We start from the raw sequence: 25,368 nt of genomic DNA on the forward strand, positions 1-25,368 counted from the left end.
ATTGTCAATGCATACTTGCACTCCCACCTCCGCTACCTGTTTAAGCAGTAGTGTGGCACACAATTTATAGTCGTCCTAATTTAGTTTTTATAATGTCAGCATTTCACCAATGCTTTAAAAACATCACTTGCCTCACTTATAGCCTTGCACCTCCACTACCCGTCTAAGCAATGGCATTAGTTGCACTTTGTGCTGAAAAAAAAAAATCAAATACATTCGAAATGGAAGCATTTATAGTGGTCATAATTTGACAAAGTGATGCCTTCAAAGCATCGCTTGTCATGTCGAGCCTCCAACTGCCGCTACCCGTTTGAGCGGTGCCGTTATTTGCAACTGGTGGCCCCACATTCAAAGAGAGAGAAAAAAAAAAAACGTAGCCACCTCGCATCCGTGGAGTCGGACGGCGGATTTAAGCGGAGATGCCGAAAAAGCGGGAATGTTTTTTTTGCCGATGTATTATTCATGCAGGCTAATGCATTGTTTCTGTTTCTTTTTGTTGTCGGAAGGAAAGGTTGGCAGCTCGGCGTCTGCGCTGAAATGAGAAGTTTGAAAGACGCGGCGCTATCTCTCTATTTTGTATTTATACGGCTTATGTGTGTGTGCGTGTGTGCGCGCGTGTGAGCGCTTTGAGAACGGCGCCTTAAATGTTAAATGGGGGTTGAAGCCTGCCTGAACTAATTTGTAGAGCTTTGCACCGTGTTGACATTTAAATGCGATAAGAATAGCAAAGTGTAGCAGTCGACCTATTTTGAAGATGCCTTCCCGACGCGTCGGCATCAGACGCGGCCTATAATTAATAAAAAAAGACAGGCCTCCCTCGCTGAAGATTTGATTATAATACCAGCTCATAAACAGGCCGAGGAAGAGGAGGATGAAGAGGAAGAAAAGGGTTGAAGTCGAGACGAGAGGAGAAGAGGAATGACGAGGGAGGTGGAGGGTGCGCACCTGCTCTTTGAGGCACATTGTGTTGGCTGGCTGCTGTGCGATCACATTACTCTGATCCTGCCTCGCTTGTTTGAGAAGGGGGGCGGGTGCGCGGGGTGGGGGTCGGGGGGGGGGGGGTGCGTGAAGGCGGGAGGAAGGGCTGCGGTGGGATCTGCGAAATCAGCATGCAAATAACAGCACATTGTTAACTTAATCAGATGCAGGAGGGGGGCTGAAGAAAAGACTGTTTTCGGTGCCGTGATGAGGGCAGGCAACATTGGGAACGCGCACCAACAACGGAGGGGTGGTGGGTGCGGGCGGCAAGGCGGCTATCGGCCCACGGTACGAAATTTGGCTTGGCGCAAATGTCATGACAGGAAAAAAACTGCAGTAATCATAGTGGTAACAAAAAAATTATAATTTTTGAGGCCTTAAAACACATTGCACTGCTACCCGTTTAAGCAGGAGTTAGTCGCAAGTGGCGGTGCAACAAAAATGCAAAGTCAAAGAAGAATATGAAGCCATAGTCATGAAAGTTGTAATGACCGTTTCATACGTTTCATAGCTGAAAAAAAACTCATACCGCTACCCATTTAAGCGGGAGGAATAGTTGGAAGTGACGGGAGGGACAATAAAACAAAGATGTCTATGGTTGAAGGAGTTGTAGTGTGGTCATGAATTAGTTTTTTTTAATCTACCTTTCAGTGCTTCAAAAGTGTCTTGTGCCACTGCCCGTTTATGCGGAGAATCAAATGTAACAGAAAGCGCGAAATTTCAAGGCGGGACAAATATAAGTCGTAATGATCATAACATCAAAAAATTTAACATTGCAGAGCTGTTAAAGCACTTCGTCGTACTGCTACCCGTTGAAGCGGAGGAGTCCGTTTCAAATGGCGGAGAGCTAAGCTGTTTGTGTGTGTGTTGTTTTTCAGAGTGACATTTATATATATGGTAATTGTAGTATTGGAGAAGAGGTCTTAATTCTAAAAATTTGCATTTCTGTCAGAATGGACAACCGCCCTCCCACCTCACCATACCCGTTTAAGCGGTGGAGTCCCTTTTCAACTGGCAGCACAACATTTCAAGAGAGGAAAAATATATACAGCATAGTGGTTGTACATGTTGTAGTGGTCAAATATATATATATAATTTTAGGTCCTTAAAAGTGCCTAACACCACTACCCGTCTAAGCAGATAAGTCAGTTACTGTTTGTATAGTCATGGTTTTAGAAATGGGCATGATTAAATAGTTAATTATTTTTCCCGTTTGAGCGGAAGAGTGTGTGTGTGTGTGTGTGCGTGTGTGTCGTAAGCCTGTCCGTTGCCTCCGGTCACTCGCGTTTAGCAGTCGGCTAGACGGCCTGCTGCAAATGTCAAAAAGTCCGAGCGGGCGTTTTCCCAGAAGGCCACTGTGGCCAATTGAAATAAAATATTGCAACCATTTAGTACCTCATCAGATGCAAAAACTCAGCCACCCTTCCCACTTTACACACGTGTTTTGTTTTACATTTTTCATGCACTGAAGTCACATCAGGAGGCCGTGAGGGATGCGCAGGGGAGGAGGCTTTCATTGTGTGTGTGTGTGTGTGTGTGTGTGTGTGTGTGCGTGCGTGTGTGTGTCTGTGTAGCCTTGGTGTCGGGAGATAAGTGTCAGATGATAGTGAAGGTCACTCAGGGTGGGAAAGAAATGCGAGATATGAAAAGCGTTGGATGCGCGGCGCTGGCGGAGCAGGAATGTCGGGATGGCGCGCACAAGTCGCCTTTTGTTAGCGCTTCCAGATAAAAAAGCACAACTTCATTAGCTCCGTCCTGACCTCCGCCAAGCACCAGCATAGGTTAACTTGTTTTCTTTTCTTTTCTTTTTCAATTGCTGTGAGTTACTTAGGAGTGTTATAACCAAAAAATAATAATGTTTTGTCCAGTGGCGTTGCTCCAGCCATGGAATAATTATGGCATTTTGGCACAGTCCATTTGCATTGCTTGTTAGTTACTAGCCATTTTTTGTCTAATGAGTCAGTTAGTGTTGGTTAATAGTGGCCATGGGTGTGGGGGGGGGGGGGGGCAGATATAATGGCAGCCTGAGTTGTCTTACATTTAGCCATTAAACTATTGTTAGTCAGTTGATTAGTTAGTCACTTAGTTAGTTAGTTAGTTAGTTAGTTAGTTAGATAGATAGTTAGATAGTTGGCTAGCTTGTGCATTTGTTAGTTTGTTCATTCATGACTTGGTTCTTTCTGTAATGGGTTGGTCAGCTTTTCAATTAGTTTTGTTGTTAGTTTGTCAGTTATTAAGTTCATCGGGTATTTCACGAGTTAGTTCATTCCATCAGTCAGCCAGTTTTTACATCACTTAGTTTTTTTTTTTCATTTTGTCAGTTTGTCTGTGATTTCCTCTGTTTTGGTTCATCACTTCATCTGTTAGTTTGTCAGTTGATTTGTCAATATGTTAGTCAGTCAGTTAGCCCCGAGTCAATGTTAGCATCCGCGTGCGCGTCGGGGCAGAGACCCGCCAGATCCGTGTGCACGTGGGCATGTAGCTCTGGAGTGGAGACTGTGGAGCGTAGTAGGCTAAGTTAACTAAAAGAATCTTCCTCATTTGAAATGTCTTGGTTTGGTTTGTGCGTTGCCGTGGGTTTCGTCCCACTTCTTTTCTCGCGCTTGCACGGCGCCAACGTTGGCACTACGGCAAGCGCGCCGTGCTGGCGCGTTTCTTCCCGTCGTGTGGTTTTACGTCCCTGTGGAAACGCGTTGAAAGAAGCATCATCAAAGCTACGTGTGATCTTAAGAGCGGTCGCCAGCCATCCACTCTGATCAACTGCGATAGGACAACAGGCTCGCTTATGTCCCCGCTGAGACCACGCCCCTCTAAAGCACTTCCTGTGCCCGAGCAGATAGTGCTCGCCGCATTAGTTGTGGCGCATCTCACAGGATGCCGCCGTTGTGATTTTTATTGGATAAAAGGCCACAAAGGCAACTAAGAGGAGCGCTTCCTGATGACTGGATAAGAAGAAGATAAATGTGATTTCTTAAACAGGAAGTGTGTCACTTCTTCACATTCCTACGGCAACTCTTCAGAGGAGACACAGGAAGGAGGGAGCAGGGTTGGCTTTACTGTATGATCTTGATGGAAGATTGGAGAAAACTCAGTTCTGGTGTTAGTGCCACCTACTGCATTGGAGGCAACAGCGTTACTCATCGAATTTAGACCAACGTTTGGCCATTGTTGTTGGCTAGTTAGTTTGTCAGATGGTCGCTTTGTTTAGTAGATCGTCATTGTGGTTAAGTTTGCTTCGTTTGTCAGCTCGCCAGTTCACTTTGGCAGCTACCGGCGGTGTTTGGTCTTGCGTTCAGCCATCACTTCATCTCTTAGCTGCTATCCACTTCGTTAGCTAGCTCGTTAGACAGGCAGCACAATAGCTTGCTATTTCATCAGATAGCTTCTTGTTTTGCCAGTTAGTAAATGGTTGTCAATTACGTAGTCAGTTATTTAGTTAGTAAGTCCCTTAGTTTGTTTGTCAGTTGGTAAGTAAGCCTGTCAGTCAGTAAGTTAGTTAGTTACCAGCTATGCCATGTGCTGATCTTTCGTTTGTCTGTTTTGCCATCTATGAATTCCTAATTTAGTTGTTTTAGCAGTTGGTTGGTTGGTTAGCTAGTCAGTCGGTAAGTTAGTAAGTTACTAGCTATGCCATGTGCTCATCTTTAGTTTGTCTGTTATGCCATCGCTTAATTCCTAATTTAGTTGTTTCAGCAGTTGGTTGGTTGGTTGGTTGGTTGGTTGGTCGGTTAGCCAGCCAGTCAGTAAGTTAGTTACTTTGCTACGTCATGTCTTCGTTTAGTTCATCTATTAGTTCCTATTTTTCTTATTAGGCAGCGAGTCAGCAAATAACCTTGTTGTTTCATCACTTATTTAGTTTGTAAGTTCCTTACTTTGTTTGCCAGTTAGTCAGTTAGTTATTAGTGAACAAGGACGGAGCATCTTGGTGTAGATCCCCAAAAAAAGCCGTCTTTTTACTGTCACAGTGGAGACGAGTGCGCTCTCCTAAAACAGGAAGTGTGGCAATTCTTGAGATTTCTATGGTAACTCTTCAGAGGGTACGCAGGAAGTTGAGGTGAGCCTTATCAAAGGCGGAAAGATTGAAGACATCGGCATTAAAGACGGACTTTGGACTTTTGAAGAATTGCGTTTGCTTTGTGGTTGAAGAGCATATGGAGCCTCTCGCTACCTGTGTCTTATCTACTCAAAGAGGAGGAAGAGGAGGAGGGATACGCAGAGACATTGAAGAATCATTCAATTACCCCAAAATAATTACCTGACTGGCTTCCTGTACGCAGCGCCGCTAATTAGCCGCCGACGTTTGTTTTAACGGATAAAAGCGACGCGAGAGGAAGTCCCAAATCTCCCAGCGAGGAAGACGACGCGCCGCCGCCGCCGCCACGACGGACACGTTGACGGACATGTTGCTCCCCGCCGCCGTGCCGCTAATTAGTCGTGCCACAATTTAAAAGTCTCATTTTTTGCAAATTGAACCTTTTGCGTGGCGTGGAGGCACCTGTCACAACAACACCTCCCACTTTAACACCGACGCCATTATGTAAAACACCGCCTGCCGTGAGCGGAAATGCAATTAATTCTGACGTTTTCAGAAAAATTCCCGAAGACCAAACGACAAAAAAAACGAAATGGGTGAATGGCATTATGACTCATGACTTTACTGCCACTTACAGGACTGGAGGGGAACTTTGTGTTTTTTTTCTATATACCGTTACCGCCACTATAAAAATGGCGCCCAGCATGAGCATCAAATACAATTATTTCCAGAAATCGCTCCCCCTGGGGTCACGTGACGTTTGTTTGTGCGTGTCAACTTGCTCGGGCTTCGCATGCGACGCTGATGTAAGCGAGCGCGGACACACTGCGGCCATTGTCTCCTTAATGGCTGCCGTGTTTGTTGTGTCCTTGTTTTCTGAATGATTTGACAGGAAGAAGAGTGTCGCAAATGCGCGCGCACACACACTGGGAAGGCCACACAAGAGCATCAGCTATTTTTTTAATGTGCGCCGATGACCGACATCAAAAACACGTGCGTTTTAAAGATGTAAACTGTAAAAAACACAAAACAAAACTTGGTCAACTTAACGTCAAATTCATTTATGACTTAATATATACAATATAAGTGACGTCAAAAAGACATGACTTAAAGATTCAAACGGACAAGATGACCGACCATCAAATACAGGCGTGACTTAAACATGCTGTTAATGTTTTTTGCGTTTGTTACAATTCTAGATGCCGATTTGAGACGCCTTATGACTTAGAAATAGAAGATGGCCGATGTCATAGACGTGACCTTTTAAAGATTTGAACGTCAACGATAATTGCGATTTTCAAAGATTTAAATGTACAAAAAAGTCACACGTCAAAGACACACATGACTTGAACATTTTGAAGATTCAAGCATCGAGATGACAGAAAAAGTTCGCTTACATCAAAGAGACTAAATAATCAAGATAGCGACTTACGACTCTTTGAATTCAAAGCCATCTAAGATGACTGGCATCAAAGACACCTGTTGCATTTTAAGATTCAAACGTACAAATTGGCTGACATAGAAGCATCATTTAACATGTACAATGTCAGGCATCAAAGAGGCTTGTCAAGTCACGTTAAAGACACAAGTTGAAAGATGCTCAGATACAAGATGATGGACGGACGCTTTTTCAGCGTTTAACATCAGTGCATCAAAGACCTAACGGTATTACTTTTAAAGCTTACAAGATGCCTGACATCAAAGACACTTGAACTTAAAATAAATAAATAAATAAATAAATAAGGCAGCATGTTGAGTGTTTCGACATCCAGATGGTGAGGTGGAATTTAAAAAAAAAAAAGAAATATGAATAAAGCAAAAAGTCATGTTTCTCATTCTCTGACATTTGCTTCCAATTTCCTTATTGGAAATTATGATTTCCATCTGCGACTTCTTGGAAAGAAGAAAAAAGTGACAGCTAAAGACTTCAACACGCTCATCTTGTGGTGCTGCTACATGAAACACTACATCTTTCTCTTATTAATCACACACAATTAGTAGTTTTGCTGTGATTATTTTTTTAATAGAATTGATTGTGTACACATTGTGTGGAAATATGTTGAAATGTAAAGACTATTATTAATGTCTTTATTCAAAAAGTGCATGATATGATGTTTTTAGTTGACTATCAAAGTACTAATACTGTTTTTGCAATAAAATAGGATGCATTTGTTTAATTTTGACACAAAATGAGCAGAAAACTGCTGGTGTCGGTCCGGCAAAATGTGGTTTCATTTACGGTTGAGTGTGCACGGGATGCCGTGTGTTGACTATTAACTTTTTGTATTGCCCAAATGTAACGTGAAAATGGATTTTTGCTTATTTTAAGCCAAAAATGTGTCGGGAACAATGCAAATGCAAATATCGGGTGCAATGCAGCCAAAATGTGTCAATTATGGTTCGGTATGCTGTGAATTGACAATTCTCAATTTGTGCATACATTGCTAGTTTCCTATTCTATTTCTCTTTTTGCTATTTTGTAAATACTTTTTCTATATAAGCTCAATTGTATTTATTTATTTAAAAACAAAAAGTAAAAAAAATACATGAGATGCTGCTTGCTTTTTTGCTGACTATAATTAACCTGCAATAATTGTTCTATCAAATGGGATTCGTTGTGTTTATTTGGACCCAAAACAAAAACAATACATATATATTATAATTATAATATAAAAAATAGATATTTCGGGACCATTATGCTTAATTAGTGCATGATATGCTGTTTGTTGAATATATTTTAAACCTGTGTATACGGTGCTAATACATTTTCTGCATCTATTTGTTCTCAGTATGAAATTACTTTTTTTTTTAATATATATAAAATTGGGTCGATGCCACGGACGTCCGGGTTTCACACATCAGCTCCGTTTCCAGCCACTGCTTGCCGCGTTCCAACACTCGCACCCCTAGCCCCGCGCTTCGGACAACTGGGACAGACACACGACGCACTCGCACCCGTCGACGGGAACGCGCAACCGAGGGGCACAAAGGGCGGAAGCGCAAGAAGCGGGACGCTCGCCCCACACGCCCCAAACCGGAAACAAAGCTGATGTGTGAAACCCGGAAGTCGGAAGTCCCGCCTCCTCCGTGGCATATACACCATAGGATTAGTCTTTGTTTATTTCAAGCCAAATTATTTATTCAAGACCGCTTGATGGCTATCCTGCATTTTCCTCATTAACTTTTTTGCATTATCTTGTTCATTACTTTGCGGAATTAATAATAATTTTAGCCGATGAAGTCACAATTTGCTGTCAGGGTGAAGGTTGCCGTTTATTTATTTACACTCGCCAAAGAAATGCTGCTGATTGTGGCTGTGTTTCACTGACACGCACACGCGCACGCACGCACATACGCACACACATACGCACACACGCACACGTACGTAGACGCGATGCTTATCAAGAAGGGAAGCTTTGAGCTGGCGGCCGTCTTGGGAAGAGGATTTGGCCGGCGAGGAACAATGAACTGTGGGAATCCGTTTGTCCCGCATTGATCTTCCTCCTGTGGCACCCCCCCCCCCCCACCGCCCCCCAACAACTACCCGCCCTCCACACACACACACACACACACACACACAGGTTTATCTGTTCTCCCCGTGGTGTGTATGCGAGCAAGGATGAGCCGAGAGTGGAAGTACCTGTTGACAAGTTCTCTCTGGCCGGCCTCAAAGGTCCACTGTGCAGCGGTGATGAAGAGGAGGGAGGGGGGGGGCTCTTCATCACTGTACTTCCTCAACCTGCAAAAGCAGCTTCATGTTCTTTATTTGTTTCGGATGTTTGGGAGAGCATAAAAATCAAGCATTTGTGCTTTAAATTGGGAAGAAATCACTCTTTTTGGGGGGGGGGGGGTAGTTACTCTTTGGATGACTCCTGTAAATGGCAGGTATTTTTTTTGGGGGGGGGGAGGGGGGGGGGCTACTCATGATAGAAATTATGTAAAAAAAAATTCATGGGCTGAAGATTCAAAGACGCTGCCTTGCTCCTGTCACTTTTCATGCTTGGCTTCTTGAGACTTTTTTGAGAGTCTACTTATGATGGACGACCAAATTTCATGTTGCTAAGTCCAACTGGTTTTGGGGGCAGAATTTTCAAAATGCCTAAAATTGACAAAATGATTCTAAAATTGCTGCTACAAAACAAAATGGCAGACTTCCTGTACATTTTCTGGCTTGGCTTCTCGAGACTTTTTGGTGAGTTGACTGAATGTGCGTGTCTGAAGTTGACAAAGTGACGCTAAAATGTCCACTACAAACCAAAATGGCAGACTTCCTGATGCTTTGCAGGCTCGGCCTCTTGAGACGTTTTTGTGGGTCTACTTAAGATGGACATGTCTACCAAATGTCATGTTGCTAAGTGAAGCTGGTTTTGGAGGCTGAATTTTCAAAATCCCTGAAATTGACAACATGATGCGACACTGGCCGCTACTAACCAAAATGGCGTAGGCCTACTTCCTGTCCATTTTAAGACTTGGCTTCTTGAGAATTATTTGTGAGTCTACTTATGATGGACAAGTCTACCAAATGACATGTTGCTAAAGTCCAACTGGTTTTGGGGGCAGAATTTTCAAAATGCCTAAAATTGACAAAATGATTCTAAAATTGCTGCTACAAAACAAAATGGCAGACTTCCTGGACATTTTCTGGCTTGGCTTCTCGAGACTTTTTGGTGAGTTGACTGAATGTGCATGTCTGAAGTTGACAAAAGTGACGCTAAAATGGCCACTGCAAACCAAAATGGCAGACTTCCTGATGCTTTGCAGGCTTGGCCTCTTGAGACGTTTTTGTGGGTCTCCTTAAGATGGACATGTCTACCAAATGTCATGTTGCTAAGTGAAGCTGGTTTTGGAGGCTGAATTTTCAAAATCCCTGAAATTGACAACATGATGCGACACTGGCCGCTACTAACCAAAATGGCGTAGGCCTACTTCCTGTCCATTTTAAGACTTGGCTTCTTGAGAATTATTTGTGAGTCTACTTATGATGGACAAGTCTACCAAATGACATGTTGCTAAGTCCAACTGGTTTTGGGGGCAGAATTTTCAAAATGCCTAAAATTGACAAAATGATTCTAAAATTGCTGCTACAAAACAAAATGGCAGACTTCCTGGACATTTTCTGGCTTGGCTTCTCGAGACTTTTTGGTGAGTTGACTGAATGTGCATGTCTGAAGTTGACAAAATGACGCTAAAATGTCCACTGCAATCCAAAATGGCAGACTTCCTGATGCTTTGCAGGCTTGGCCTCTTGAGACGTTTTTGTGGGTCTCCTTAAGATGGACATGTCTACCAAATGTCATGTTGCTAAATTAATTGGAGGCTGAATTTTCAAAATCCCTGAAATTGACAACATGATGCTACGCTGGCCGCTACAAAGCAAAATGGCAGACCTTGTGTTCCTTTTTAGATTCTTGAGACTTTTTTTTACGAGTCCACTTTTGATGGACGAAAATGTCATGTTGCAACGACAAGCTGGCTTCGGGGACCGAAATTTTGGCCTTCGATGTTGGTCGTCCCAAAGCCCATCTGAAAATGTGGCTGCAACTCACGTTGCGTAAACTTTCATTGCCGGATGGCATCAAACGGCACATGCACCAAGCATGTGCACGGTACAAATATGATGGCCATATGCACATAATGAATGAAAATTGATCCGTTTCCCAGCAGCAGCAGAGGAACGCGCATTAGGCCCGAACGATCCATCGCTTTGTGATCAGTCGATGGCCTCACTTTGATGCACGACGCGAAAATTCAAAGAAAAACAAAAAAAAAAAGAGAGAGAAGCCACTAATAGCTTTTCCATCGACTCAACAACGCTCCAAAGTTTGACGGCGACAGAGAAGCTTTATATTCCGAAACTGTTTATTTCCGTATGAATATATAATGAGCCTTTCTAATAGCTATCCCCGCTATTGCCTTTGCTTCAATAATTGATATGGTTACAATTAGAGTGAAGCACATATAAATCCCTCATGCATTTGTGATGCCTGCTAATATTGATAAGACCGAATTGAACTGTGAGACGCACGCACGCACACACACGCAAAGTGCATGACGTGCGTGTCCCACCACCTGTCTGCACCTGAACATGATGAGCGTGTTGTGTTTTTGTGTTTTTTTTTTTTAATGAGCGTTTCACAACAGGACAAAGTGAGTTCGCCGTTCGGGAGTCCTCTTGTCGGACCACTTGCAGCATTTGAGTCGCTAAACATGTGCGGTGTCTTTTAGAGGACATCCGCATATTCAATTGTGTGCGGGCGTGCGTGTGTGCGTGTGTGTGTGATATGAGCAAAGGAGAAGAGGGGTGTGTGTGAGGAGGGGGGGGGGGGTTGTCACATAAGAAATGTCCTTTTTAATCAGGGGGAAAAATATAAAATGAGTCGGGAGCAAGACGCGCATATGAATGCAGCTCATTTGCATACGCTCGTCAGCCAGGATGCGTTGGTTAAGAACACACTTTCTCTCTCTCTCGCGCGCGCGCGCACATACGCACAAAGTGGATTCGTCAGTTCATTTCACATGATTCTATTGTCTATGTGCCTTTGTTGTATGTTGAAGATAAAGGCGGGCATCAAATTGGAGAAAAAGGGCACGGCTGCTATCTCCTCAAATGAGCAACAGCTCATCAGGCGACTTTAAATCACAGATTTTGATTCCAAAAGGCGCCGTTTTTCTGCCGCGCGTGTGCGTGTCATTCAAATCACTTCTCCTTCCATGTGAGCACGCACGCCGAATGATGGAGGCTGCCTGACACACGCGCGCACACACACTCTCACACGCGCGCGCGCGCGCACGGACGGAAAAGTTTATACCGCATGCTCTCTACTAATAATAATGGAAGTAATAATATTCTCTCAGTAAATTGACTCGGGTGATACGTCAAATTGTTTCTTGCAGCACTTTTAACCGGATCTGTCAGCACCCTGTGAGGATTGTAGAAACAAAAGATGGCTTTTTTTTTTGACTGCCTTTGCCTTTGTTTTGCTGTTTGTGTTTTTAAATAATAGCGCCTGAACATTGATGATTGTTTGGAAAAAGCAAACATGGCAAAGAGAATTTTGCAACAAGATATCATTAAAAAAAAAAAATAATTAATTCAATGACATTTTATTTCCTTTAAATTTTTATGTATGTATGTATTTATTTATTTATTTTTTAATTTTTCTCATTGTAGTGCTCTCAAGATGAACTTAATGTTCTGCTTATTTTCAACTCCAATGTGGTGCCAATGTCATTTATTGAACTGAAACTAATCATTTGAGTAGTTTTGAAAATAACCAGAGTGAGTATTTTTCGCAAACATTTGAGAGAGAACCACATTTTTGGTCACATGACTGCACCTCGATAGTTGAAATGTCGTCAAATATCCCCCCCAAAAAAAAACTTGAGCCTCAACTTACTTTTGGCCTTCTCGTGGACTGCAGAGGATCTGAATGATGCAACTTCCTGTGAACCATGTGACTTGTGGAATGTTCCCAACTTAGCTCAGTAAAGGGAAAAAAAAAAAACATCAAACAAAATAACCTTTTTAAAGGACTTAATTTTATTTCATGGTAAAGTTAAATTTTAGGAACAAAATGATTTTTAATGTTCAATGTTATGTAAAGGATTATTTAAAATAATGTTTATTAAACATGTAACAGATCAACATGCATGCTATAAAATCATCTATATTTTACAGTCAATGTGATTGTGCATTCCTACATTATATTTCCCACAAAATGGCCTTCGATTTGTTGGGATGGCCTATCTAGTATTTATTTCAAAAAGTAGCAAAGTTGCTGTTTTTGTCACTTCTTCCCACTCAAAACAGAATCCAGTGGCAATCTTCGAGAGGGCCAAAGCGACAATGGGAGCATTCGTTAGCGCAGTTAGCCGACATGTTGCTGCTGCGAGATCAAGTGAGGAGAATTTTTCGAGGGCCGTGACATTCCTCCAAAAAGAACAGAGCGAGATTCATGTTTGCGTCCTGGAAGGGAAGAGCAACAACGCTCGGCTCTGATGTCCGAGCAGCTCGCACTGACTCACCAGCATAATTTGGCCTCCGCCTCCTCCTCCTGGCCGCCGTCTTTTATTTTTGATGATTGCGCCACTGTTACCAGGCAGCGCCGCTAATCAGCTTAATGAGACATTATACAATATTTTGTCGAGCAAAGCAAAAAGCGTGCTTATTGTTGGGCGGCTTTGACCCCGCCAGCAGCCGAGGGAAGCGCGTACTCGCCGACGTGTTTTTATACCTCTCCATCTGGAGAGCAGATGGATGTGCATTTAAGGCTGGTATGTTTTATCGCGTCAACAAATATTTTTCACTTTGATTACTACTCTCCCTTATATCTGCATTTGTCAACCGATTCAAACGAGATATTCCGCTCATTCCGGACATCCTGGCCTGGGAACTATTTGCTCGTATTTCAAATTTTCCATGAAAATCATTTCCATTGAAATGAATGGAGGCCATTGTCAGATTGAACTCATCCTTCCACTTCCTACTACTTCAAATCATTTTAACATCGGGTTCAGCTTCTTTGGGACATTTTAGACAATTTGTCACCATTCAACATTTTTCATGTCAATATTACGACAACCATTTTACATATGAACCGATTCCCAACATTCCTCCTTCCACATTTATCAACCGATACAAACATTTTTCACACGGCAACATATTCACCTCATTCCAGTCAGCTTGAGAACTATTTATCATGTTCCCAAAATAGCACAACAAAATTCTCAAATTAGGAGATATTTTCCACATCTACCTCCTACTTTCACATTTTTGTTAATGGTTCAAACCATTTCAACTTCAAACTGTTCAGCTCATTCCGAACGTATACGGAACTGTTCATCACATTCCCCAAAACTGTCACATCACCTGACCTCCCTCATTCTTCCACATTTCGCACCCGATTCAAACCATTCCAACTTCAATCTGTTTTTCTGTTTTCCACATTTTCCACCGCATCATTCACAAATTAATCTTAATATTGACTTCCTCCTTCCTGGATTCTCAACTGATTTAAAATCTTCCAAGTTTGACATTCATTTCAGCATTTCAACATTTTGACACAGTAGACAGAATTTCAATTCAATTCACACACACAGAAATTCCATTGTCGACTTCCTTTTAATTCTCTTCCCTGAATTACACAGAAAGAAAAATAGATATAGTGAGTCACACTGTTGTTGTCGGTTTAAAAGCGCTATTTACTGCCAGCGTCCTAATTGTGGTCTCACAATGGCATCGCCGCGTTCCATTAGGGCGCGTAATTGGCGCAATTCCGATAGGATGGGCACAAGTAGCCTAATTAAGCGCCGCTAGCTCTGTGGCGACAAGACTAATTATTAGGGCCAAAATGGTGGCTCTCTTTTTTTTTTGAGAAGCGCAGCATTTCTGCAGTCCCTCGACGTCTTGGACACTTCATTAGGTACACGCGCTCGATACAAGATCAGCGCTGCTATTTAAGATCGTAATTTTGCCCTTTATATTGTAAGAAAATAATTAAAACTGATGGCAGGAAAACAATGAGATGTATCCTAACCAATAAGCAGACAAAGGCAGGATACCAAACGTCATGATTATGTCATACAATGCACAGAAAAACCCAAAACAAAACGCAAGTTGAATATTTCTTTGGTGTATGCTAGTTTGAATTAAGCGAGTCAAAAGAGCTGCCAAAGGATGCTACATAATTTCATCTCAAGTACTCTTAACACCTTACTTTTGTCATTGTTGTTCCAGGATGGAGGACTCTAGTTTGTGCCTTGGTATGTCATCGGCGGTGCCCGACACCGACGCCCACCTGAGCAACGCGGTGCTCAATGGCCGCTACCCAATCAGCCAGAAGCTCCACCAGCTCACCGCCCAGTTGGGACACGCCTTTCCTGACCTGCACCGCCCGCCGCAGATCCCGGAGGAGAAAGCGGCGGCGCCCCTGGATGAGAAGAGCCACCACGCCGCCCTGGCCAGTCAGCCCATCAGCAGCCAGATGGCGCTGTTGGCCAACCAGCTCAACCGCGACATTGACGCCGGCGCGCTGAGCGGCTTGAACGGACGCGTTGACTTGCAGCAGTTCCTCAACGGCCAGAACTTGGGCATCATGTCACAGATGAATGACATCGAAGATGACGCCCGCAAGAACAGGAAGTACCCGTGCCCGCTGTGCGGCAAGCGCTTCCGCTTCAACAGTATCTTGTCACTGCACATGCGCACCCACACGGGCGAGAAGCCCTTCAAATGTCCCTACTGTGACCACCGGGCGGCTCAGAAGGGCAACCTGAAGATCCACCTCCGCACCCACAAACTGGGAAACCTCGGCAAAGGTCGCGGCCGAGTCCGCGAGGAGAACCGGCTGCTCCACGAGCTTGAAGAGCGAGCCATCCTGAGGGACAAGCAGATGCGAGGCAGCGGCGGGCTCCTGCAAGTGGCGGCGCGTGAGCCCCACGTCAGTCTGAACAGCGGCGCCAACGCCCTCCAGCAGCAGCTGGGTTCGGCCTGTGGCCTGCCACCTCCCCCGGGCCTCGCCACGACGGAAACGGCTTCCCAGCCGTCTTCCTCGCCCAAGCCGACCGGGGCCCAGGACGAGCAGTCCCTCAACCCGGCTGCCGGGTTCCGTTGCACCTTCTGCAAAGGAAAATTTAAGAAGCGCGAGGAGCTGGACCGCCACATCCGCATCCTCCACAAGCCGTACAAATGTACGCTGTGCGAGTTCGCCGCCGCCCATGAGGAGGAGCTGATCAGCCACGTGGAGAAAGCTCACATAACTGCGGAGAACACGCAGGGTCAGGGTGCCGGTGCAGCGGGAGGCATGCAGGCGGCCACCGAATTCCGCTGCGACGTGTGCGGCCAGGTGTTCAGCCAGGCCTGGTTCCTCAAGGGCCACATGCGTAAACACAAGGACTCCTTTGAGCACTGCTGCCAAATATGTGGCCGCCGCTTCAAGGAACCCTGGTTCCTCAAGAACCACATGAAGGTCCATCTCAACAAGCTGGCAATCAAGAACAAGCCGCCGCAGCCTAGCGAGCAGAACATGGCGTCCGTCAACAGCATGAGCAGCCTGGCGCAGGAGGCCCACGCCAGCCTGTACTCCCGTTACATCTCCTGCCTTCAGGGAGGCTTTCTGTCCCCGGGCAAGCAGGGTCTGAGCGAGCAGCACCAAATGCTGGCAAAGGCCGGGATTGCCATGAAGGAGAAAGAAATGCTCGGCAAGCTCCTGGGCCCGATGGCAGCGGGAATTGGCCACGGGCTGGGCGAGAACGAGAAGCGCTCCCTCTTAGGTTGCCTCAACCTGGTCCCGCCGCTGAAGTCCAGCTGCATGGAGCGTCTCCAGGCTGCCGCCAAGGTGGCCGAGATGGATTCCCTCAACAGCTACCAAGCGTGGCAGATCATGGCTCGTGGCATTGCTATGGACCGGGCCTTCATGCCCAAGGAGCAGCAACAGCAACAGCAGCAACAGCAGCAGCAGCACCGCTCCACCCCCGGGCTGGAAGACGACATGGCGGGAGCCGGTGCCGTGGCGTCCTTCTCCAAGGAGAAACAAGACTTTGCCCTCTTGGCTTCCACGGACGGCTCCAAGAAACTGCTCCCTGAGGCCTTGCAGGGGTCCAAGGCCGCGAGCGCCGCCATGATGTCCATGAAGGATGACGCAAGGGGCTTTGACTTGATGTCGCATCACATCGGTGCCGAGACTCCTGGGAGTCTGTCCGGCTTGGCAAATCCCAACATGGACTACGGTCTCTCAAACCTGAAAGACAAGCCTTCAGAGTGCCCCGACTGCGGCCGGGTTTTCAGAACCTATCACCAGATGGTCGTGCACTCCCGGGTTCATGGCAAGGACCGGCGAGGCATGGAGGAAGCGCTCCAACAGCAAGGCGCGGTGGACGAACGCCGCGGCTCGGCCAGCGATCCCGAGTCCCAGTCCATCAGCCGCTCCACAACCCCCGGGTCCTCCAACGTGACCGAGGAGAGCGGCGCCGGAGGCGGACACTCGCAGACGGGAAGTGTCCAGGATGACAGCCCGCACCCCTCATCACCTTCCTCAGGTAAGACGCTCAACTTTTTCAGTAAGGATCTCGGACTTATCTTGTGAGAGGTGCTCCTTTTTAAACTATTTAACATTTCCAGTGACCACGGAACATTTCCTTGCCATGAATGAACAATGGCGTCGCCGACTCGTGGCCTGGCGCACATGTTAAAGCTTTCGCATTGGTTTTCGCAAGTCTGTATGAACGAGGATCGATTTCTACAATGCAGCCAGAATGTTCATGCATTTGACTTGTTGTCATCGAGAGGTAACAACTAAGCCACAGATTGTCCGATATACATTTGTTTTGGCTGTTTATCAAAGCTGAGCATCCTGCTGCATTGCAGGTCAGAATTCTACCACCAGACCGCCAATATTTTCTCGTTACAGTAGAAGATTGGGCTAGTTTTTAGGGTACAAACAAATCCAAACCATGTTAACAGGGTTATCCTTACCGTTCGTGAGGGTTACAATTACCATCAGGTTTAAGATTATCTGTACGGTAACCTTTATCATCAGGGGTGGATACAAGCATAGGAGGCTAAGCGCTTAGCCTTTCATTTATTGTCTTATGTGGTTTCATAATTGCTTCAGTGTAAAACGGCAAAAGGCCCAGTCAAAGCGGCGCATTCTTCTCATAGCTCAAATACTTAACGCGGTGAAATGTGACGGCGTCCGTCTAAGTGCACGTTTATCGGGATTAAGCGCGGCTCGGCGCGGGGCGATTACACCACTTTTTAAAGGTAACTTTGGCGAGCTCCTCGGGGCAGCCGAGGAAATGCGAGCGCGGTAATTAGGTCACGACTGCGCGATAATCAGTCAGTTTAAGCTAAACAAGACACTAATTAAAGATATACATATAAAGCAGGTCAAAAAAAAAAACGTTGAAGTTAATTTGCCAAAGCCGGCATGTGCTTTTAAGTCTTTGGAGAGAAATATAAATATAAATATAAATATAAATGAGAGCGTCTTAGCTTAAGGCTGTAAGCAACTTAATTCCACCAGTGGAGATGAAATTGTTTATTTATTCACAGAGGCATGAAGTCCTTATCACACGCGTGTAGTGTGATGGGTTTGTACACGGGATGGGCGATGTTTATTTTAATCTAAGAAATAATAACACACACACACACACACACACACACCCTTACACCCCCCCCCCCACCCCAATTAGGACTTAATGAAAATGAGCACGAGATAAAAAGCTATTTTCTTTATAGAGACTATTAAACACAACACTTTCTCAACAGGCTGGGGGTGTCGCCGACATAATTAGCTGCTGAATTTTAATGCGCTGGCTTTGACTCTTTTTCTCGTGTTGTGTTAGCGTCCATCGCTAAAAAAAATAAAATAAAATAAAGCACTCAGCACAAAGGGGGCTTAAGTCTGCCCCTTCAGTGCCACATTTGAATGTTGGATTAAAAAACACAAGCTTAAATACATTGTCATCACTGGATCAAAAAGAGTATGCCTTCGATGACGACGTCACATGCAAAAATATGCTAGTGGGCTAACTAGTTAGCTCTTAATTGAGCTAACAAAAACGATAAAAACTTGCTCGTTATTCAGCTAGTGACTTGTTAGTTGTGCATGAGCTAAAAATACATTTGACGATTTATTTGCATTAATGTTTCACTAATTGTGTCATTTATGTCAAATGTGCTAATGTTGCTAGCTGCTAATGAGCTATCAAACACAGCACCAAATAGCATCATTGTATCCATCTGATGACTTGATAGTTTATATTTAAAAAAAAACAGTGATTAGTTAATGCTAAGCTTCCTTATATTGGGTGCTTGTATGCTAGCTGTGCTAACATGAGCTAATGATGCTTTCACTAAGCATCTCCGAATGCAGTTTATGACTTGATTCTTGTGCTAACATAAGCGAACGGTGAGCTCACTAATGCTATGCTATCACAGTCACAAGTGAAACGCTGCTAACTTTCTAGCTGTTGTCAGATGAGCTAACAAACACAAGAAGAAAAACACTGATTGGTTAACGCCGAGCTTGCAAATGCTGCTGACAGTCTTGCTGCTAATGAGCTCACAAACACAAAATTAAAGGCGCGGATTGGTTCACATCAACGTATTCAGCAAGTGTTTAGGGTGCGTTTACAAAATCCTTTTGATGCCCTGACACCATTCAGAGTGTGTGTTTAGAGAGGAAGTGCACGCTCCCTTCCCATCGCAGTTTAGCAGTCAAGCTTCATATTATTTCGGGTTTGTATATGCTATCTGTGCTAACATAAACTAATGAAGCTATTGCTAATTTTGAATTTCACCTTTTTTCTTCAATAAAATGTGCCAATTTTGCAAACAACAACAACAAAACAAGCATAATAACACCGACTCTGATTGTTATGACAAGCCTCATTGTGCCTAGCTTTGTGTGCTAGCGTGCTAACATTGTACTGTATTGGGAACAAGCTCACTTGGAGCTCATCAGATCTGACGTTGAAGTGTTCCAAAACAAACCGAAACCAAAATTTGTATCTGATGAGCATGCTAAGCTATTATTTTTTAATTTATATTAATATCTTTTTAAATATATTTCACATCTCTATTTAAAAATGTCAATATGTGAGAAGAAAACGTGGAAAGGTGTTGCTCCTGTGTATGCGCGTGCGTGTGTGCACGCACGTGCGCGCGGTTCCACTCAAACTCTCCACTAATGGTTGAAAAGCTGAATTACAGTAATCAACAATAACTTGTCGAGTGTGAACGAAGGTCAAGGCACTTAAAATGAAGCTTGAATGACCTCTAGCACGCCTTTCATTCAATAAAAATTTCCGTTTGCAAGTTTTGCGCCTTTCAAAGTTTTGGGTGAGCACAAGATGGCGCAACCCGCCCCCTCCCCCAAAAAAAAAGTTCAATCAGTGGCGCTGGTCAGTATACACGTTTGTCATTTTCGGAAGGCACATCACACACCTTGTAAAGCACCCGAAGCCCGTAATGTCTCGCTTACAAGCCCCTCCCACCCTGCCTGTTTCGCCTGCATTTGAAATAGCGGCGGTGGCGTGGCAAACATGGCGGCGGGGATTAACCGCGCATCCCGCGGTCTTTAGCGTGGCTCAAACAAACGAGACGAGCGCTCGCTCGCTCGCTCGTCTCGCAAATTGAAATGTGACTCAGCGCCCGAGGTTGTGAAGGCGGCGGAATATTCAGCGTTACACACTCGCGCGCACACTAAGTGTCGCCGTGTAATTAATACGTCATTAACAGGCCACTGGAGTGGATTGAGAGGACGTCATGACTATGCATGACGACTTCGCGCGCGTGCGCACGCACACACATCAGCAGCCGGAAAGAAAACACACCTCATGCAAACATGCTTGAATGAATAAAAAGACAAGTCAAATGCAAAATAGACCTTATACATTAATCCATAGAATTGAGTAAATTCTTTATGAAATAAATGAATTTTATATTTTGGATATTATTTTACACGTTTGTTTATTTGACCTCGCTTAAGAAGGAATAGTTTGTTCTTTAAAAAGTTCACGTGATAGTGTGTGTGTGTGTGCGTGAGTGTGTGTGTGTGTGTGTTCAGTGGCAGATTCCGAAATGACTTTGTCTCTTTGTGACTTGCTGCTGTGAAGTTGTGGCGTGTCAGCAGAGTGCATTGTGTCATTTTTGTGTGTTTGAGTGTGCGTGTTTGTATCATTTTATGTGTGCGAGGTCAGGATGCCGCTTGCGTCTCTGCCGGCTGATAATAAAGTTGTATTGAATTGTGTTAATTGTCACTGTGTCGCTCTGATTGACGCCTGGCGGATAAAAAGCCGACGTCTTTTTTTTTTTTTTTTTTTTTTTTTTTTTTTGTCGGTGTATTTTTGTATGAAAGGCGCATTTCTTCTTCAGTTCATTTGATTTCCTGCTCTGTCTTTCTCCGCTTTGCCTGCTTTTCTCTTGCGCACTTTGTAAATGTTGCCCGTGCCGGGAATTAGGCCAGTCCTTTTTTAGATCGTGTAAAATTCCGATTGTATTCCGACAGCGTGCGTTTGATGGAGGCCAAACGTTCCCGCCAGCCCGCGCTGGCCGGCCGGCCTCGTCCTTATGAAACATTTATCAGCTCGTTTTATGTCCTAATGATGGCGTTAGCGTTCCCCGCTGGCTTGTGAAGCCGGGATGGGTTGGAATGGGATGAGGGTGTTTTGGAGTCACGACACCGTGTCACGTGACGCCGAAACATAGCTTCCTACTTTACTCCTGGAACAACATACACACAACACACACGCACACACACACACACACACACACACACACTGGCTTTCATCTTCATGCTTTGTATGATTAAAACAAAATATTTATCTTAGGGGCCGCAAGGTATGTCACGGGAAAATCTCGAAGGTTATATAAAAGAACTTGAGGTAGATTACGATGACGTGAGAAAATGTCAATTAAAGACACCAAACGCAATATGAGAAGCGATTGAGAAGATTAGTCTCATTTAGTTAAAGGAGGATTTTACATTTTTTAGAACTGCTAGTAAGGTTTGTCGCGTGCCGTGATTCTCAAACATCATTCGGCGTCAGGTGGTAAAGTACGTGATGAATAGTCAGATACAAACATCAGCATTATCAATGCTAAGCTAGCAATAGCGCTGTATACAAGCTGGCATTAGCCACAGCTGCTACATTGGTAGCATGACGGTCATCTGTTTGACTTTTTTTATTTTTTTATTTTATCAATTACAAATACAAAAGTGATGATAAATTAACCTGTTGAGCTATTTAAATTTTTTTTATTTAATTTATTTTAGGGGTGTCAAAATTTTGAAGTTCCTTTAACGCCACAAATTTTTTTAACGCACGATTAACGACCTCACCTGTAAAGCCTGCAGGGAGAATTCCGTCCACGTCAAAATTGAGCAGAAATACATTTAATAATAATGCATATTTTTGTGGGTCAAGTTGTATTTTACAATTTTAAAAACGTGCATAATTTCACAAGTTACTTCATTAAAGATTAGAAAGCTCTGAAAAATAAAATGCACTCAGCGGTTACGTCTTACAAACTTGCAATTATGCCACCTAGTGACAGAAAAATGACCTCAACACAAATCAATATCACACTCGTTTTTTTACAGTACACTACATCTTTTTAATTTTAACTCAATTTGATGAATTATTATGAAATGACTGTATCAATGACTAAAATATGCAGCCATTTTTCTATTAGGTTAAAAAAATATATACTTTTCTGATCACAAAAAATTTTTAATCTCCTGACACAACTATATTTTTACAGAATGTTTTACTAATGTACTGCTCTCAGGTTTATCTGACAACTCTTCCTTTAATATAAGATATGGTAAGATGGAAAAAGTATAGTGAAAGGACGGGGGGGGGGGGGGAAGACAATACAGTATATAAGAAGTGAATGGGAACAATGTCGAAATGGGAAAGTATCAAAGGCACCTTTTAATGATATTGTCTCAATTATTGGCATTTAAATTGAGTAAAAAAATGGCACAATTGATTTAAAATACATGAAAACTGAATTCAAAGCTCGGTCACAGAATTCCACTGGTAAGACAAGGAACCCACTGTGCTTCGTCAGACCGCAGTCGATGTGAAAAAAAACATGCATTCGCACGTCTGTTTTATGTTTTTATAATGAAAACACAATATTTATCTTGGGGTAACAGCAGGCTAGGTAGCCGCTTTGCATATTAATGTCGCTCACGTGTCCTCAACGGCGCTATCGTGACGGCTGACATTGTTGAGCGAAGGTGACTCGGTGAAGACGGCGCCGACGTTTTCTACGGGGAAGTGGAGCCACTTGGCGAAGGAAATGTTGGGGGGGTGGGGGGGGGGAACAAACACAAATGGGACACATAAATTAGCATCGCAGTCGCGCAAGTGTTGGACAGCGTTGACGCCACATGGACGCGCGCAGAACGAGGAATAATGTGCACTTAAAAGTCTCAGTGTGGAATATTCTCATCTTTGAGACAAATGGAAAGAAAATGCCAAAGTTTTTATTCCGAGAATGTCCGCGTCTATCAAAAAAGAAGCTAATCAACATATTTCATTTGTACCCATCTCATGTTGTCATGAGCTCAACTTCTCCTCTGCGTGTGAAAATGGAAATCTTCCACAGTCCTTGGCATGGAAATGCGCACATGGAAATGCAACGTACACCTGAGAAAACAGTTTGACTTGAAAGGGGGAGAAAAGTGCCCTCACGTGTGCGAAGTGAGACTTCTGAATGGGAATTTTATGGAATGACGATGACCGAGATAGGATTAGAAAAGGCACTGGAATAAGATCGAAGATAAGAGATGCCGTAGTCATGCGCAATATTAGAAAGTTCCGTTTTGACGATACGACATGAGATGGACGATAAGAAAATTTGCAATAATAATACAAAAATATATATATCACAACATGAGCTGATATGAAATGTAAGCTGAGAAGAGATGACTACAGCTTAGATGAGATCGGATGAATAGGAAAAGATGAGGCCCCATATAAGGTCACATCAGGAGACTGACGAGTTGAGACGAGACGAGAAGTTACGACTGCATTTCCTGACTTATATGACAGATTTTTGTCTTAATTCTTTGATTTTGTTGAGTTTTTTTTTTAGTTTTCAAGTGTGATTTTAAAAGACGGGGCCCGGCCTGGTGAGTGACGTGCGAGTTAGCGAGTTAGCGAGTAACAGTATGAAGATGGCTGTTGTGAGCTCGGGTTAGCTGCTAGCTGTCAACTGGTTAACCGTTAGCCTGCATATCAAGTGAGTGCGTGTTTGTCACGTGTTTGTTTTGTTACCGTTTGCACAACAAAGCCATTGAAAGTGCTCGCTCGTTCGTTCGTTCAAACTATAGCGGTGATACGGAATTTTTAAATGAGCTAACACTGTGTAAGCTAGTTCTGATTTCTCTTTGGAATATCACTCAACTTTGGATATTCTTTGATGCACTTTTTTATCCCGGCTAGTGCTTATTGCTACGCTAGCCTGCAGTAACATTAGTCCGTGCGGAAAAAAGGATCGCAGTTCTATGAGCCCCCACCAGCCTATGCACGTTTGTGGTATAAGAATGAATCAGGCTAATCCATCCATTTTCATCAATCTCACGGTGTTGCCATTTTGTGCTGGATTACCCCTCGAGCTCGCATTGCCAACGTCACAGCTCACCTGTTTCCTTGGTTTGGCCATGTGACGTTGGCAATGCGAGCCCGAGGGCATTTTGACTTCAACTCAATTTGACAGCAGGGGGCGGTACAGCGCAAAATGACAGCGTCCTGAGAGTGATCAAAATGGGATGTCATTTTAATTTCTTGAAAAAAAAAAAATGGAGCTACTGTAAAATGGCAAAAAGGGAAGAGCGATATGGCGAGGGATGACTGACTTGGGAATGTGTGTGTGTATTCCAGTAATTCCTGAACTATTTGAGGTCAGGCTAACTGGATGGTAGGCGGGGGGTCGGGTAGGGGTCTACGTTGGGCCCGGGTTTGTATGAACAAGTGAACTTGGGCGTGAGGCTGGTGAAGCGGTGGGAGCATATGTTGACCTTTCCCTCATTAAAAATGGAGAAGCTGACATGTGACACCGCCACTGAGGAATCTGGCTCTCTCTCTCCTTCGTCCTCCTCCTCCTCCTCCTCCTCCTCCTCTTCCTCTTGAGGCCTTTGACAGGTCACATAAAAGTCTTTTGTGTCAACATCAGGGCGCTGACATGACAAATGTGACATGAGAAATGTGCTCGCTCGCCGCTATCTCCTCATCACAAAGACAAGAGAACGAAAGAGAAAGAGAGCGAGGGAGGAATTAAGTCCAGGGATTAAGATCTCGGAGCTTTCTTCGCCCTCCCCCGCGCGACCCCCCCCCCCCCCTCCCCTCCTGCCACATTCCAATTGTTCTTAAAATATTTGGCAATGTCAATTAGTAAGTGAGCAGAGCCTCGCTGATGAACACAATTTTCCAGGCGGCTGAGCGCACTATTGTTGTGGAGCGAGCGCCACATTTCCGAGGTCATTATCATTCCCCGTTAGCCGTGCCCAGCTGCTCGCCCCGCGCTCCAGCCAAACGCTCCTCTTCCTCACCCCCCCCATCCCTCCCGCCATCCTCCTCTTCACGCTCGCCGGTCCACCAGCCCGGCGCTGCTCGACAGCCGGCGGCAACAGGGGAGCTCGCAAAGAGCGAGGGAAGACGGGAAAGGTCCGAAAAGGTTGGAGAAGCGGGTTCAACAAAGTCAGCGAGTTTGTTTTACTCCGATAACGCATAGACGACTCTCAAATTTGCCGTAGAGTAGCTCACAAAAGTGAGTACACCCTCACATTTTGGTGCAGTATTAAAGTATTAAAGTGCGTTTGAATAATTTCGAAAATTAATCT

At 44.3% G+C, this 25,368-nt stretch overlaps 1 protein-coding gene and 1 long non-coding RNA gene across 5 annotated transcripts in view; one reads left to right on the forward strand and one right to left on the reverse strand.

Moving 5' to 3' along the window:
* LOC147176601 (uncharacterized) overlaps positions 1-8,750 on the reverse strand; it is a 35,439-nt gene extending 26,689 nt beyond the window's left edge. The window contains exon 1 of the long non-coding RNA XR_015094446.1: positions 8,652-8,750. This is a non-coding gene — a long non-coding RNA (uncharacterized LOC147176601). The remainder of the gene's footprint in view (positions 1-8,651) is intronic.
* Positions 1-25,368, forward strand: part of znf536 (zinc finger protein 536) — a 266,047-nt gene that overhangs the window by 135,208 nt on the left and 105,471 nt on the right. For all 4 annotated transcript variants that reach the window (XM_086072166.1, XM_086072170.1, XM_086072167.1 and 1 more), the window contains one exon: positions 14,748-17,047. In XM_086072166.1, coding sequence (XP_085928292.1) covers positions 14,748-17,047 — 2,300 coding nt within the window. The remainder of the gene's footprint in view (positions 1-14,747; positions 17,048-25,368) is intronic.

Source organism: Leptonotus elevatus, chromosome 3 (assembly GCF_054856555.1).
Source record: "Leptonotus elevatus isolate MCC_2025b chromosome 3, RoL_Lele_1.0, whole genome shotgun sequence".
Classification (NCBI taxonomy): Eukaryota; Metazoa; Chordata; class Actinopteri; order Syngnathiformes; family Syngnathidae; genus Leptonotus; species Leptonotus elevatus.